At 35.5% G+C, this 16,399-nt stretch overlaps 1 protein-coding gene and 1 non-coding gene across 4 annotated transcripts; both read right to left on the bottom strand.

Annotated features, from left to right (window-relative positions):
* Positions 1–9,966: 9,966 nt before the first annotated feature.
* On the bottom strand, positions 9,967–10,038 carry TRNAG-UCC (transfer RNA glycine (anticodon UCC)). Its single transcript has one exon. It is a non-coding gene; the product is annotated as a tRNA-Gly (tRNA).
* A 1,604-nt stretch (positions 10,039–11,642) lies between these two features.
* On the bottom strand, positions 11,643–15,402 carry LOC132616552 (autophagy-related protein 8C-like). Of its 3 annotated transcripts, none has more exons than XM_060331039.1 (6): positions 15,312–15,402; positions 14,945–15,007; positions 13,245–13,300; positions 13,111–13,163; positions 12,229–12,347; positions 11,643–11,912 (listed from the first exon to the last, which is right to left on the bottom strand). In XM_060331039.1, the coding sequence occupies exons 2-6, from the start codon at positions 14,979–14,981 to the stop codon at positions 11,806–11,808; spliced, it is 372 nt and encodes a 123-aa protein (XP_060187022.1). In that variant the 5' UTR covers positions 14,982–15,007; positions 15,312–15,402; the 3' UTR covers positions 11,643–11,805. The 3 variants fall into 3 exon arrangements, with proteins under 3 accessions (XP_060187022.1, XP_060187023.1, XP_060187021.1); XM_060331040.1 differs by lacking the exon at positions 15,312–15,402 and adding an exon at positions 15,189–15,256; XM_060331038.1 differs by lacking the exon at positions 15,312–15,402 and having other exon boundaries at positions 14,945–15,050.
* Between the last annotated feature and the right edge of the window lie 997 nt (positions 15,403–16,399).

Raw genomic sequence — 16,399 nt, 5'->3', positions numbered from 1 at the left:
GAATGCCAATTTAAGGAAAGCAGTAACATATTACTACATAGAAAATTTCATATAATAAAGCAAATACTTAAAAGAACATAAAAGAAACAAACAAGGCAACGATAAAAGCAAGCATAAAGAAAACAACCAAAAATAATTATTAACCTAAGTTTGTTATGGTTAGAACCTAGAATTCCCCAGCAGAGTCGCCAAGCTGTTATACCCCATTTTAACCGGGTTGAAGAGGAGTACAACATATTGGTGATTCCTAAATTGCTTTATTTTATGGAGTCGCCACCTAATTGATTTTAAGGTGAATTAGGGCACCTACTTGTTAACTAAGGCAAAGTTAAAACTAAACCTCTGTTAATAGTCTGCTTAACCAATGTGATTCTGAGTAAGGGTTCTATATTATCCTAAAGGGAAGGGGTTAGGCATCCTTTAGAATCCGTTAACTACGATTATCCAGCCAAACTTAGGTTAATTAATTAATGCTAAAGATGTAAGAAAAATACCTTTGAGAAAAAAAAGATCAACTTATAACTAACGAAATTCAAAAATATTATTATATGAATGATGCACCCTATATGGTGAAAATAAGTACTAAATGTTCAGAGCGGTAATTCTAAATGATAAAATCTACCCATTCTAATCCTACGTGAATCATAAGTGACACACATTCTTTCAAACCATAGACAAATCCAACATACAGATAAATTAGCAATCACAAAAAAACAAAGGGTGAAATAAAATGAATGATGAGGAAAGAGGAGAAGAGAAAAACGATAAGGATGTCATAGACAGCCTCAAGCGATTAGAGATTTCACTTGTTTCTCGTCGAGTGTTGTGATTAAAGAGTATGGGACGCATCGAATCCATGCATGGGTATAGCAATAGCGTCGAGTCTCATTTCGAGACTACATTGTGAGAGAGTCCTGAATTAAGACTCCATTTGCTCCAACGTGTACATGTAAAGAAGGGGAAATAAAGATTAGTGACCAACGATCCAAGTTTCCGGGATTTTAAAAGCAACCAAACACAACTTGACATATTAACATTCATAAAAGTAAAAATAAAAAGAGGAAACTAACAAACATTCATTACTGCGACCAAAACAGATTTATAGCTCGCTATATTCTTGTTCATTAATTGGTTCAACTGACTTTAAAACCTATTGCTACACAAGTTCATAAAAGAGAAAGAGAAAGAAAAAACTGATTTTGACACATACTCCATACAAATGAAAGTGACGAAATAGACAGGAAAGTGAATGTAGGGCGCATAACACTTTGTGCTTGATCATTCAAGTTTAGGATAGCATTTAGCTGAGGTTTGCACTCCTAACTAAGGATCGAAAATTAAACAAACTGAATTTTAGGAATTGGAGGTAACTAAAAAATGAATCTGCATGATATGCCAGCCATTCAGCAGTCCCGAACTAAAACTACTCACACAAAATAGGAGAAACAAGACAACATCCATATTACCTAAAAGGGGGGTAGGAGATAGACAAACATATTTGAGTACTCTTGAACCTTTGAACTAAAAAAACATCATTTCCCTATTTCAAACAAGGACTTTTCGACTCATATTTTGTCAAATAACCTTAAAGGAGATAAGCTATTTAAAGCATTTATAGTCTTATATTGATTTGAAGAGGAAGATAGGCTCGAAGAATGAAAGAAGGAAGCATTGTTCAAATCAAGGAAATATATTAGTTTGTAAAAATCCAGATGGCTAAATCCTAAATGAAAGGTAAACTTCATTACAATTATGAAGTCAGAAAACACATATTCTACAAATAAGGTTCAAATAGTCAAAGCTCAACCCAACGATGAATGTGTGGGAATATCACTAACACTTAGTCCATGAAGAAAATATTCATTTAAACTAGTTAAGCTAACATGGCCAAATTTTATACTCGTAAACTAAAGCTTTAAGCAACTGAATCCCAGGAACTTAAGTAAAGAAAACTGAGATGTAAACACGACCCAACGACTCAGAACTAAGCTAACAGATCCACAATCACAGAACTATACAAAACATGAAGAAAAGGGAAAAGCGCTAGAATTGAAATAGGGAAGACCATTACTTATCCAACTTCAACAACACAAAAACAAGCTAAGCTAATTTTATGAGAAATCAAAAAGGCACAGCACTTAAAAAAATGAAAATAAACTCTGACGAGGAACAAAATTATACTAAGGGATCACAAACCAGCAATCTAAACATACCAGATTAGAACCAACTAAATTAGACTAATCTGACTACATAAATTTACATAGAACAGAACTAAAGCGAAAGAGGAAGGAGGATTACCGACCTTTCTTGGGTGCAGCGAACTAGATGCGGGATCTCCGATATACCCTCGAACACTTCAATCTCCGATCTCGAATTTACTCGAACTCGAAACAGTTACAAGAAACGAAATAGAACCAGAATAACTTTCTATTTCGAATGAATATCAAAGAAATATTAAAACAGATGAAAACTTAGTAGTTTTCCAGGGGATTTGAAACGGCTGGAAGGACTTGATTTCTTAGGGTATTTCGGTGATTCAAGAACTTCCTTTTTAGGGAGATTTTTTGCGATTCGAAAGCTTTGATTCTTAGGGGTTTTCTCTGATTCCAAAAAACCTCCCCCAAACGATTCAACCCGCCACCCTTTTATAGGGTTTTGTTTTGTGTTGAAGAAAGAGAGAAGGAGGAGCGGGAGAGAGAGAAGAGCGGGGGACAAAGGGAAGTGGGGGACAGCGGCTAGGGTTTTTTCGCAGGAAAGGAGGAAGGGAGAAAGGAAGAGAAGAGGGGGAAGGGTGTGCGCGGCGGAGAGGTAAAGGAAAATGAAGGGAAAAATGGATCGGACCCGGTCCATTTGTGGACTGGGTCAATTTTTAGACTGGGTATTAAAGGATGGACTAGTGAATTAAAACATGGACTGGTCTAAAAAATTGGGATCAAAATATGGGCTGGTCAAAAAATGTTTATGAGTTGATTGGGCTACTACATTAAAATAAAAGACCAATTTAAATTACTTAATATAAAATGTGCAATTACTAATACTCGGATAATAAATTATATGCCGTCATAATAGCAGTGCAATAATATTTGAAATTCAACAGTAAGTAAATGTTGTTATCTAATTATGCGAAGATAAATGCGATGCGTGTGCGTAAGACGGTAAAAAATGCTGAAATGATAATTTTGATAATACTAGTAATAATAAAAATAGTAACAAAATAATAATAATAATAATAATAATAATAATAATAATAATAATAGTAATAATAATAATAACGGTAGTAATGACGGTAGTAAAAGATAATGACAGGATAATGAAATGCCGGTATTAATAAAAGCTAATTATAGTAAAAATGCAAATAATTATTTTTTAAAGTTGTCAAAATATTAGAAGTGAAAAATAGGTATTTTGAAGGAAAGGTGGGACAAAATTGGGTGTCAACAATAATGAGATTGTTTAAATCCCAAATCCACCAGTGCTTGTGTAAGCTTAAGATTCCATTGCCTAGGTGCTTGTTTTAGGCCATATAAAGACTTATGAAGTTTGCATACCATTCTACTTCACTCCCCCTGGCTTGAAAAGCCATCTGGCACCCTCATGTAGACATCCTCCATCAGATCTCCTTGCAAAAAAGCATTGTGTACATCCATCTGAAATATGTACCAGTAAGATGCAGCAGCCAAAGCAACCACTGATCGGACAGTTACCATTTTAGCAACAGGGCTGAAAGTCTCCTTATAATCTAGGCCTTCTTGTTGAGAATAACCTTTTGCCACAAGCCTGGCTTTAAAACTTTCTACTTCACCAGAGGATTTGTACTTGACTCTATATACCCACTTGCACCCATAGGGACCTTGTCAGCAGGCAACTCAACTAGAGACCAAGTATGATTTTCCTGTAGGGCAGCTATCTCAGCCTTCATGGCATCAACCCATTGGGGTTGGGAACAAGCCTCAGCATAGGATTTTGGTTCTAGTACAGCAGAGTAGGCAGAGAGGGAACATCTATATGCAGGAGTCAAATGTTCATAAGAGACAAAATGAGATAGAGGATAAGCACAAGAGGCAGAAGAAGAGGGATGACCTATGTAATCAGCCATCCAGATAGGAGGTTTAGATGGTCTAGATGATTTTCTGAGTGTAACTGAAGGAGTAATATTAGGAGAAGGCAAAGGAATAGATGGAGTACTAGATGGACTTCCTGAAGGAGCAGGTATAGGATCAGTGTGATCAGGCATAGGAGGAGCAGAAGGCTCATCAGATAAGAGTGTGTTTGATGGATGAGAAGATGATGGGGAAGATGGTGAGGTGAGAGGTGGAGATGGCATAGATGAATAAGGCTCAGTAGGTAGAGTAAAGACTGGAAACAAAGGAGACAAGTTAGAATCAGAGGGAATACCTTTGAAAGGAAAAACATGCTCTTGAAAGACATCATCTCTGCTGACAAAGAACACTTTGGAGATGAGATCATATAAGACATACCCCTTTTGAATAGAAGAATAGCCTAAGTAGACAGCCGGTATAGCCCTGGCACAGAATTTGTCAGATTTTTTGACATTTGTAGCAAAACAAAGACTCCCAAAAACTCTGAGGTGGTGCAAGGAAGGAACTCTGTGAAATAATATAGGAAGGAACTCTGTGAAATAACCTTTCAAATGGTGACATACCATTTAATAGCACAGTAGGCAGTCTGTTAAGAAGGTACACTACAGTTTCAACACATTTACTCCAAAATTTTAAGGGTACATAGGTTTGAAATCTGATGGCCCTAGCCATATCAAGAATATATCTGTGCTTCATCTCAGCAACTCCATTTTGTTGAGGAGTGTAGACACAGGAACCTTGATGGATTATACCTAAATCTGTGAACAATCTAGTAACTTGGTCATTGAAGAACTCAGTGCCATTGTTAGACCTGAGGCATTTAATACCACAATTAAACTGATTCTTCACAAATGACACAAAATTTCTCAACACTACAATAGAATCAACTTTGGTATGCATTAGGAAAATCCAAGTATACCTAGAGTAGTCATCTACTAGTGTCATTAAATATCTTTTACCATCATGAGATGGCACCCTATAGGGACCCCAAACATCAGCATGTATAAGATCAAATGCATGAGAGGATGAAGAAGTGCTAATAGGAAAGGGCAGTCTGGTCTGCTTGGCAATAGGACACACAATGCATATATGATTTTTTGAGAAGGTACACTTCAAACTATCAATCTTCTTAAGAACAGACAGAGGAGCATGTCCTAGTCTCCTATTCCATATAGACAAGTCACTGCAGGACTTAGCTTCAACAGAGTTACAAGTCAAAATGTTATCAGTAGGACATTTAGTTTCCACAGCACTAAAACTATTTTTTATCTTATTATGTCTACAAGTACTATTAAGCACAGAAGAGGTAACAGGTGGAGTAGCAACCTTGACATGATCAGCATCAAAATCAGCCTTTAGAATGTATAAACCTTGATCTTCCTTACCAATCCCTATCACCTTCCCATTTGAGAGTGCCTGGAAAATGCAAAAATCTAGAAGGAATGCCACAAGATTGCAACTCTTTGGTTATTTTGGACACAGATAGGAGGTTGAATTTGAAGTCTGGGATATATAGAACATCTTTTATGGATTTATCCTTAAAAATAGAGGTAACTCCTGTATGAGTGATAGAAACTTGGCCACCATTTGGTAAGTTGACTTTATTTTTATGCATATCTGATAGTTTTTCCCAAGTACTTAGTAAATTTAGATTGTGTACCATATGGTTTGAAGCCCCAGTATCCACAATCCATGTACTGTTTACAGATTTAGACAAGCAGACAACAATATTACCTGCTGCTCTAACTGAGGCAGAGTGAGTTGAGTGTGCATTAGAGTCCACTTCTGTGTCCTTGTTCAGCATCTGTAGGATTTGATTATACTGATCCTGAGTAAAGAATGGTGCCAAGATTTGTGTGGAAGAACCAGCTCTATCCTGCATAGCAGATGATGATGATTGGCCTGTACTTGCCACATTGTTGGCATAAGAATGAACAGTAGCTCCTTTCTTCTTGTACTTAGAATCAGATGGATAACCATGCAGTTTGTAGCATGTGTCCCTTGCATTGTCCTTTAAAGTTGCAAAAATCACAAATGAGTGGGGGCTTATTGTGATAACTTTGATTATTTTGGTAGTTTTGGTTTCCAAAGTTATTTCTAGGCCTGTAACCACCACTAGTTTGCCCATTCTGAGATCTGTTATAACCTTCAGTATTCACACCACCAGAAATTCTCTGGTTATTGGTCATATGAGCCTGGTTCCTGTTACTCATAAGAGCAATTGACTCATGTTTCTCAGAATGAACAGCAGAGTTGCTAATACTGTTTCTCCTTTGGCTTTCAACATTAACTATCATTGCATATGCCTGGTTTACATTTGGCAAAGGTACAGTCATCAACACTTGACTCTTAGCATGATCATAGGATTCATTCAATCCCATTAGGAACTGCCACAGTCTTTGTAAGCGAAAGTGCTCTTTCTATTGTTTTGACTCAGGGCAAGGACATGAAGGTGGTGGAATTAAGGCTTGAAACTCATCCCAGAGTTCTATAAGCCTTGAAAAATACACAGATACAGATGATGTTCCCTGAGTTAAGGTAGTAATCTCCTTGTGTAGGTAAAAGGCTCGAGAAGCATTTACTTTATCCAATATTTCCCTAAAATCTTCCCAAAGTTTGTGAGCACTAAAAGAGTGAATCACAGTGCTGATTAGATCTTTTGACACTGTATTCATAATCCAAGCTAGAACTATAGCATTACATCTATCCCACAAATTATGCAAATTTGACTCATAGTTTTCTTTCATACATGTACCTAACACAAATCCTAATTTGTTTTTACCACGCAGAACAAGCATCCATGATTTACTCCATAGAGAATAGTTTTCTGTACCTTGAAGCTGTACTGAAATGAGTACTGAACCTTGTGTATCTGACGGATGAATGTAGAGAGGATGATTATGGTGAACTTCATCGATTCGTTGTGAATTTCCATTTGCGTGAGTTGCATTTACTGTCTCCGTAGCAGTTTGTTCACCATTGAGAGATGATTCAGTCCTTGCTGGATTTGTCATGTTGAATCTGGTTCAATTTTGATGACCTAGATTTTGCGACAACCTCTACAGGATGAACTGAATGATTATTTCACCTTAATCACCTGTAACTTCACTTCCAAACTTGAATACACACACAGATATAGCTGAATCGTAAGTTTGATGGCTCAAGAACAGTAAATTTCGAATTTGAACAATTTGATAATTTGAGGAACCAAATTAGAATTAATTTGAGAAATTTGAGTTAGCCGAGCTTTAGGATCTACACACAAAGCTCTGATACCATGTTAAAAGCTCAGCCATGAACTGGTTAAGAACAAAAATAGGAAGAAGAAACAGTTCTAGAGAAAATTGAGAAGAAGAGAACACATTTTATTCATTCAACTCATTCTCAAAATTGAGAGAAGTGTTCTATTTAATACAAGATATTTCTAACTCTATATACTAACTACACTGATTTGGTTGAGAACATATTCCACTAACTAATTATAGCTGTCATCCTAACTACTTGTTAACTGCCTAACTAACTCCCTAACCACCTTTAAGTTATATCCACATTGGACCTGTGGGACCCCTCTTCTTCAAAAAGAATATACCAATAAACGGCAACTCCAGAGAAGTGGAGTGCTCCCGTGTATCTATTGATAATGCTCCTATGGATCTGGACCGCCTCCCTGTCTACCTGCGGGCATGAACGCAGCGTCCACAAAAGAAAGGACGTCAGTACGAATAATGTACTGAGTATGCAAGGCATGAATGATGACATAATAAAGAGATAAGGGACATGAGATAAAGAAATAACCTGCACATGTGACTGCCTCTTAAGGCGGAACCCATGCATGCCAACTTTTACTTTTAAAACTACATCATAACATATATGTATATAAGTAAGCTGTCTGAGTCATATATCATCACTAGCCCGCCTCCGGGATAGTCATCTCACGCCGCCCACTAGTGGTGATAGCCCGGCCAATTAGGCCCGGTGTACTATTATCATCCATAAGCCGCCCACTTACGCCTAGCGTAGTGGTGTTTGCCGGGCCAACTAGGCCCGGTATAATCATACATAAAAATAAGCATGCATGTGAGACCAATCAAAGCTATAATCATATTGGAGTGACGTAAGGTCGGTGACCTCCGATTTTATTATGGAACGTTCATCATCACTATGTCTCACCTTGAAGGAACTAGTATTATGAGGCGAGACTATCAACAATGTGTAATATCAAGAAAATCATGCAGTAGGATCATTAGTCTCATCATAACATCGTTTCATAAGCTTTAGAATCTCTATGAATAAAATCATCATAATCATCATCCCTCTAATTAGAGATCACGTGTCATAACTGGTATTATAAAACCGGCGTCAATGAAAAATGGCATGGCTGAGTCATTTTGGTAACAGGTGATGACATAAATGAGCTAAACTATTGATGAGTGGTATAAATGAGTCATTTCCGATAGTTCGATGGCATAAATGAGTCAAACTGTTGATGAGTAGCTTAAATGAGTCATTTTCAATAGTTCGATGGCATATTTTAGCCTTTTTCGTAAATAGAATCATGAAGCATGAGTCTTCTCCATATCAGCACAAGAAAACAAACTACTCATTATATTCATTGTGTTTCAACCTATAAATTAACTCCACAAAAATATGAGTGTAGAGGTTTTGGACAGTGCCACAATCCTTAGCTTCGTCGAAGAAGAAGAAGTATTCAGCAAATTCATCGCGGAGCGCTTCAACAACCTCGATAAAGACCATGATGGCATACTTTCTTAAGAAATGCTGAAAAAGCTGCAGGTACATAGTACTGGTGGAGCTATATAGACTGAAGAATGATCAGTGGAACATCCTTAGTCGTAAGATTATGCTATATATATAAAAAATTATATGACATATAGAGGTCAAAAAATAACTTTTTGTAAATATATATATAAAGTGTACGCGTCCATAAAATTTATTTTACTTTTTGTTAGAAAAAAGAATAGAACAACATTCAGTTCTATATTGGACTGGTGTCTTCAAATTCTTTTGAAGATGAGTTTAAGTTTGAAAAAGTTGCTTTGACCAGTTTTTCAAGTTAACTTTCTTCCGCTCCAAAATTTCAAAGAATTTTCAAGTTAAATGTATGTTTAAACATAACTGGATTTTCAAATACACTTTTTAACTTCTTTTTAAATACTACTCCTATTTTCTTTCTTTCAATATCCACATTTTTTATGTTCAAACGCCTATTAAATTACAATCTTATTAAGATTCTTTTTGTTTCGCCATCACTGGTTGCAGGGACTAAGGGTATTCATTTAAATTTAATATATATGAATAGTTATTTATAAATATGAGTTTTATTTCGTATACTTTTGTAAAAGTCCCAAAATAAGAACATAGAATAATAGTGCCCAACGAACTTCAGAAGGACCAGATACTTGAGTTTGTAGAAATTTCATAGGGAGCTTGTTTTGAGACCATCATTTAAAATATGTGGTACCTGAAGTTAGGTTCGACAAAACCAAACTTCAACACAGTGTCTGAGTTACATATAACTAAAGTTTAATCATATTTTACGGAAGTTCAGCTTAAAATGATTGGATTAAAGTTATTTTTGCTGCACTTTGGTCATTTCTATCCAAAGTTACTTTGTTAACACTAAATTCAGACACCGAATGTCTAAAGTTGTCCCGAAAGAGGTACACATGCAAAAATTTAAAGCGGACACAAACTATGCACTTTACTCCTTGAGTTCGAATCATCCCACAACACAGTAGTAATGGTAATTTATAATCTCCCCTGGTTTTGAAAAATTAGTTCAGTCCAAAAATAATACTACTAGATGATTGTTTTTGAGTTTTGAGTATTAAAAAAAGGGGGGAACTGCGTCTGCCGGGAGTCGAACCCGGGTCTATTGCTTGGAAGGCAATTATCCTAACCGTTGGACTACAAACGCTTTGATGGCACTTGTTTATTAGGAGTCAACTATATACTAATAGAACGAGAGTAAGAAGAAAATGTTCACTCAATATCTCGGCTACTAAAGACGTTTGACTAGTCACTCCTCCGGCTCGGAGTGGATTCTAGGGGAAAGGTGGAGTTTCACCTTACCGATTCATCATCAGAAGAACTTGAAAGCCAACTTTCAGAGGCAGATTCAAGATTTAAAGTTTATGGGTTCCTACAACAATTTTAAGTTAATATACGATAATAGCTGAGTTCACATTCAAATATTTATAAATATTTAGTGAATATTTTAATATATATGTAAGATTTGAGCAAAAGTTATTGGATTCTTGTAAACCGGCACCCGATAAGCTGGATCCGGCCCTGGCCAAAGCACTCATTAGCTGGAGCACAAAAGGTGAAGGAGAATAGCACTTCCAAGGGCTGATGGGCATCAAATGAGTCAAGAACAAATGCCAAAAGAATTCCTCTAGTTGAAGATCTTGTCTTTAATAGTCTTCTGTGTGAAATTTATCAATTTGCTTAGTCCTTTTCTGTTTTTCTTTTTAATAAAAGAAATTTTATTATATTGGAAGATTAGGGAAGGGGAAGAATAAAGGAGGACAAAACGAGAACTGTAACACACATCTATTATATAGAAACTCTCCGTCTATACCTTTAGTTTGTAAGCCATCTAAGCATTTCTCATACCGTACTTCTTAAAGGAAAACGTATATGTGAGTACCATGTTAGTGTAGATATGATTAAGAGCCCGTTTGACTTAGCTTATAAGTTGCTGAAAACAGCTTATAAGCTGTTTTCAGTTTTTTTGAGTGTTTAGCTTATAAGTTATATTGTGCTTAAAATAAATCAAAAAAATAAGTTAGACCGTTTGGATGGGCTTTTTTTAAGCGGCTTATAAATTGAAAACAGCTTATAAGCCAAAAAAAAGCTCATCCAAACAGGCTCTAAGAGTTGAGACAGAAGAGAAGGCAAGTTTGACTTTTAGTTTAGTTAAATGATGTCTTTTAAGGTCATGTCTGTTCGTTAAGAAAACTATCTTAACATATACCCAAAAGGTATTATAAATATTAAATACCTGTCTTTTGCCTCCTAAGTACAACATATTTGTCTAACACTGATTACTTCTCTTCTCAAAAGATTCACATTGTCATTCTTGTGGAAAATTCAAATTTATTGCTAAAACTTAAATTCCGTTGGCTTTGTAACATCTTGAAGAAGCTTAGATTCCTCAACGACAGAGATCTCTTTAAAAAGTCGGTGTTATCTGACTGCCCCAAAATCTATTTTTCCCCAACATATCATTGGTACTTAAAACAGAAGATATTGGCCAATGTTTATGCAACTATTAAATCTAATTCCTATATCAAAGCTAGAGATCCAAAACCAGAGGAGGTGCAAGGCAATTTTTGATACATGAACTATAGATTCAACCCAAATAAAGAAATGGAGTTGCAAAATAAACTTAGAGTAAACGCAATCCAAGTCATTTTCACAAGCCAATTAATAAGAATTTGTGAGGGTATGTAGTGAGGAGTTCTTCTTGGAGTGATTCATAAAATCAAAGAGCATGAAGTCATACAACTATCCCACTGAAGATAAAAGAGATATTGGATAAAAGTAAAAAAGACTTGTCATCTGTACATTTTATGGGTATTTCCATCAACAAAAACAAAAGTCAGGAGCCAGTTAAAACATCCATGAACTAATCAAAGAAATAGCAGCTTTACAGTTCAGATAGTAAACTTTTCAAATATTAATTCCCAAGCTCGAGGAACCCAAATGTATTTTCGCCGCTGTATGTCATGTAAAGGAATCCATCTTCATCCTTGTTTTCCTCGTAAATTGAAGACATCAGAGCAGCTGCAACGGGGGAAGAAGATATATCAGGACAAACGTCTCAGACAAGTATTGAGACCATAGTGACACGTATAGCTTGTTTGGTCAAAGCTTCTGGACGGGTTGCTTATTTTAGAGAGTTGAGGTGTTTGCAAAGTTGTTTTTAGTAGCTAAAAAGTAGATTTTCCCCTGAAACATCTGGTAACTTTGGCCAAGCATAAATTACTGGTATAATATTAGTAAAAGTACTTTGAAAATTGATTAGCCAAACACTAACGGCTACACTTTCCAAAATAAGCAAATTTTGGTAGCTTGGCCAAACATGCTAATAATTACTTACCAGTTGGAGGAAGAATGTTTTTGACAAAGACAAATATGGCCTTCTCGGCACTGAGATTGATCCTCTTTCGAACCACATAAACAAATTGGCCAACAGTCAAATCAGCTGGGACGAGGTACCTACGTTTCAATGTAAGATAAATAAATAAATAAATAATACTAAAGCAGCTATAATCCTATTGGATCTACTTATATGTAGGAACAATAGTCGATGCAATCATGTCATATGAGACTAATTCTGTCAACATGTTGAAGCTTATTGCGCAAATAAGATGACACTGAAGCATTACGATATAAAGGCAGGAAAATATAGTATCTAGGGAACGGAAACCTCACATCGGGACCATGAACACTAGAAAGTACTTTAGAGATCATACTTGAAAGTTGAGTTTAACAGAGAAGCAAATGATTTATAACAACAACCTTCGTGGCAACAAACCCTGTTAAATTGGTACTACAAAAAATGCATGCCGATAAACGCAGAAAACTGCAACATTCACAAGATATGTCTCCCAAACTTGTGTCCAGCACAACAGCAAATCCACCATCATAATGATAACTCATAATCTTAAATCGACCATGACAAACTACATTAAAATTTCATATACACATATTTTCTAATCAATTCCTGGACACAAAATCTGCCAAATTTTGTTATTACAAGCAGCATTCACAAGATATATCCCCCTAACTAACTCAGTCAAGAACTCCTAATCTTGAATGAACTATGACAACCCGATGAGCCAGATTTAAGTAATTATTATTAATAATAAACCTTCGGTCCGAAACAGAATGATACACATAGATGGACTTGGAACATAAATATTGTTTCACTTGATTCTTAACAACCATCATCATGGAAAAGCGCAGAAGCAAAACTTACTTCTTCTTATCAATGTCTGAGATATCACTCTTTTCTGCTCTCTCAACAATCACCTGGGTAGGAAACAGAGCAATGAGGGATAAGAACAGGGAAATATCAATGAAGAGCAAGACCTTTAACAACAGATTTCATACCGGAATTCTTTTAGGATACTTCTCCCTGATGCGAGAAGATTCTGCCTGCCTCCTCTCTTTTAAAGAAGAACAAAAAATTGAAAACATCAGCACAATTACACAATAAAATCATCCCTTTTGTCTCATTCACAGGCTTTTTTAGGAAGAGAGGCACTGTAAAGTTGTCAACTCAATTAAGTAAGGATATGCTCGGAATAAAAAAAAAAACATCATAAGAACAGGTAACAGATCTGATCTCTAGAAGCTATATGGAAAGAAAAAGCATCACATTGTACAAATATTGACTTCTAAGGCTAATTAGAGATTTTCTAAATGCCACACATATCTCAACTAATGAAACTGTAGAAATTTAATGAAACTAAGAAGAAATTTAAAGACATGAAGTATGAGGGTAAATACTACAAAGGAACAATTATGACAAAATCCCAAAATAATTGGTTTTAACTAAAAGATTATCTATATTCACTCCGCTCTATTTGGTTTGTTAAGACAAATTAGATGTTCTCTGAAACAAGAAGTTCTTTAAATCCCACACTGATAAACAACTCTCCAACCGAACTAAAAAGACTTGAGCAAAAACCACATTTTCTGTAAATGTACCAACAACGGTTACATAAGCCTTAATCCTAATTTGTTGGTATCCCCTATATAAAGCACCACTATGTGTTTTCCGCTTCGGTGCAGATATACACATGTAAAACAACAGAGAAGCAGTCCAGCATACTAGTAATGCACTATCAATGGAATAAAGTTGAGATATTCAACAAACAGATATTGTCGCAAGCACAGATTTAGATAGAAAACGTCACAAGACGAAATACTAGAAGCATCTCGACGTCCATAATGCAAAGGCAGAAAAGAACAACAGACGCTAATTTCATGCCTATAGAACTGTTTCAAAATTCATGCACTTGATATATTCCTAGATTCAGGAAGACTTAGAACAGAACATATAGGACACAGCTCATAACTTCATTGACATCTGGTCGTTGCCTTTCCAAATATTTACCTTTAGTTAATTGACTTTGCCCTAAAAAATGGCATCTAAAATATTCAAATAGATACAATGTAAGCATCCGGGTGTGGCCTAGGCACAAAAGGTATGGCCTAGTGGTCAACAAAGTGGTCTGAGAACTATAAGTTCTTAGGTTCAATTCCTGGCGGAGACATAAACACTGGGTGATGTCATCCCATTTGTCCAAGCCTTGATGGATTGAGTTACCCTGTGGCAGGTAGCAAGTGCCCGTGGAATTTCTCAAGCTGGCCCCAACACCACAACAACAGACCCAGTGTAATTCCACAAGTAGAGTCTGGAGAGCGTAGAGAGTACGCAAACCTCCCCCACCCACCTTGGGAGGTAGGAAGGCTGTTTCCGATAGACCCTTGGCTCAAGGAAAAGTAAACAAAAGCAGTCCGGACAAAGAAGAAATAACAAAAGTAAAGAAACAACAGATAATAACAAAAATCAGTCTGAACAGAGGAATAACAGCACAATTGTCACCAAATCATAGCGTAATCGAAGGACAGAAAACACCAGATAATAACAGAAATCAAAGGACAAGAAACTATGACTACAAGTATGGAAAGATGAGCATGACAACGCTCAACTACCTACTGACCTTTTACCCTAATCCGAACACCACGGCTATTATATATATATTAACTGGAGATATAAATAAACGGGGGATATAAAAACATACCTAAAGGGTGTTCAAGCTTGAAAGAACTCTTAGCCATTGCAAAACTCCAACTTTGATCTCTTTCTGCAAATTTCAGACATCTAAAAAACATCACGATCACATAAAAAAAAAAAAAGCAAAATTTCACTCACCTAAAAAATAAAAACACACACAAACATCTATATATATATATATATACACACATGTAAGTTGTATTAACGTGTAGAAAATCATAAGAAAAACAGCAATTCAAGCAAAAGGGTACCTTCCAAATTACCCAAAAAAGTAAGAAAACAAAGTTTTTTTTTTTTTTTCACATCAAAGTCAAGAACCGATAATTATGAACTTTATTCAACAGAGAAAAAAAATTAGGGTTTTTGATACGTACACGAAAAGGAATGAATTTGTTTGAATTCACAAGGAAACTCTCTCAACTACGAATTTTAATGTGATTATTTATAGGGATAATGGAGTTGCATTTTTTGGTCCCTCGATTATCAAAATATTATGATTTTGGTCCCTATGATACTTGTATGTAAAGGGACAAAACAAGCTTTTTAATTAATATACGTAGTTTCCCATTTTCAATGTGTATTGTTGTCTATTGGCTCATTTGCTTTTTATCTTGTTATTTTGGTATCATATTTTTTTTGATACCATGCTTCATATCTTTGTCTTTTATTTCGAATCGAGGGTCGATCGAAAATAACCTCTCTACCCCACAAAGATAGGGGTAAGATCTGCGTACATCTTACGATCATCTTCAGACCCTGCTTGTAAGATTATACTGGTATGTTATCGTTGTTGTTGTTGTTATGTTTGAACTAATTTTAGAACTATATTACCGTCAAATATGGAGTAACAATTCAAATTTGACGTGTTATGGGTAATTAAGTAATAGAACGACAAATAATTATGAATATTTATAAGTAAAGGGCTCAAAAGAATACAATTCAATTAATTAAAGGCTAAATATGCTTAGTCAAGAATCATAAGGATCAAAATTAGAACTTATCAATAATTGAAAGACCAAACATGCTATTATTCCTTATTCATGTGTTTTGGGTTGGGTTCGGTGATACCTTAAACACTGTCGTTAAGTATGTTAAATGGTGAAACGGCGTCGTTTAGTTTGCGTATTTATTGGACCTAACCTATTTGATTTAGCATTCCTTCATTAAAAAGTCCAAGGAAAGAATCTATTTTAATGAATTCCTAAGTCAATTAAAAAAAAAAAGGAGAAAAAGAAGAGTTGAATTTAAAGGCAAATAATACTGAATAAAGAATTACTCAACTTTTTTTTTAAAAAAAAAGGTATTTAAAAAATGAGACTTTTTATATTTAGAAATAATCTAACTTTAAACTTCTCATTTCCGTGTCAATTCAAGCATCTTAGTTTGATTGGCACGGAGTTTAAGAAATAAAATGAGATTTTTGAATCTTGTGTTCTTAAAAAAATGTGTGTAGTCCTTTAAA

This window comes from Lycium barbarum, chromosome 11, assembly GCF_019175385.1.
Source record: "Lycium barbarum isolate Lr01 chromosome 11, ASM1917538v2, whole genome shotgun sequence".
In the NCBI taxonomy this organism is placed as follows: Eukaryota; Viridiplantae; Streptophyta; class Magnoliopsida; order Solanales; family Solanaceae; genus Lycium; species Lycium barbarum.
The sequence above is the reverse complement of the archived record's forward strand: the minus strand, read 5'-3'. Positions and strand labels throughout refer to the sequence as shown.

Excerpts from the sequence above, each read along its gene's own strand:
- LOC132616552 (XM_060331038.1), bottom strand. The coding sequence starts at position 15,035 with ATGTTTTTTAGATGTCTGAAATTTGCAGAAAGAGATCAAAGTTGGAGT. Across the intron at positions 13,164-13,244 it reads AGTATCCTAAAAGAATTCCG|GTGATTGTTGAGAGAGCAGA; the intron begins GTATGAAATCTG and ends TTTCCTACCCAG. Across the intron at positions 12,348-13,110 it reads TCAGACATTGATAAGAAGAA|GTACCTCGTCCCAGCTGATT; the intron begins GTAAGTTTTGCT and ends ATTGAAACGTAG.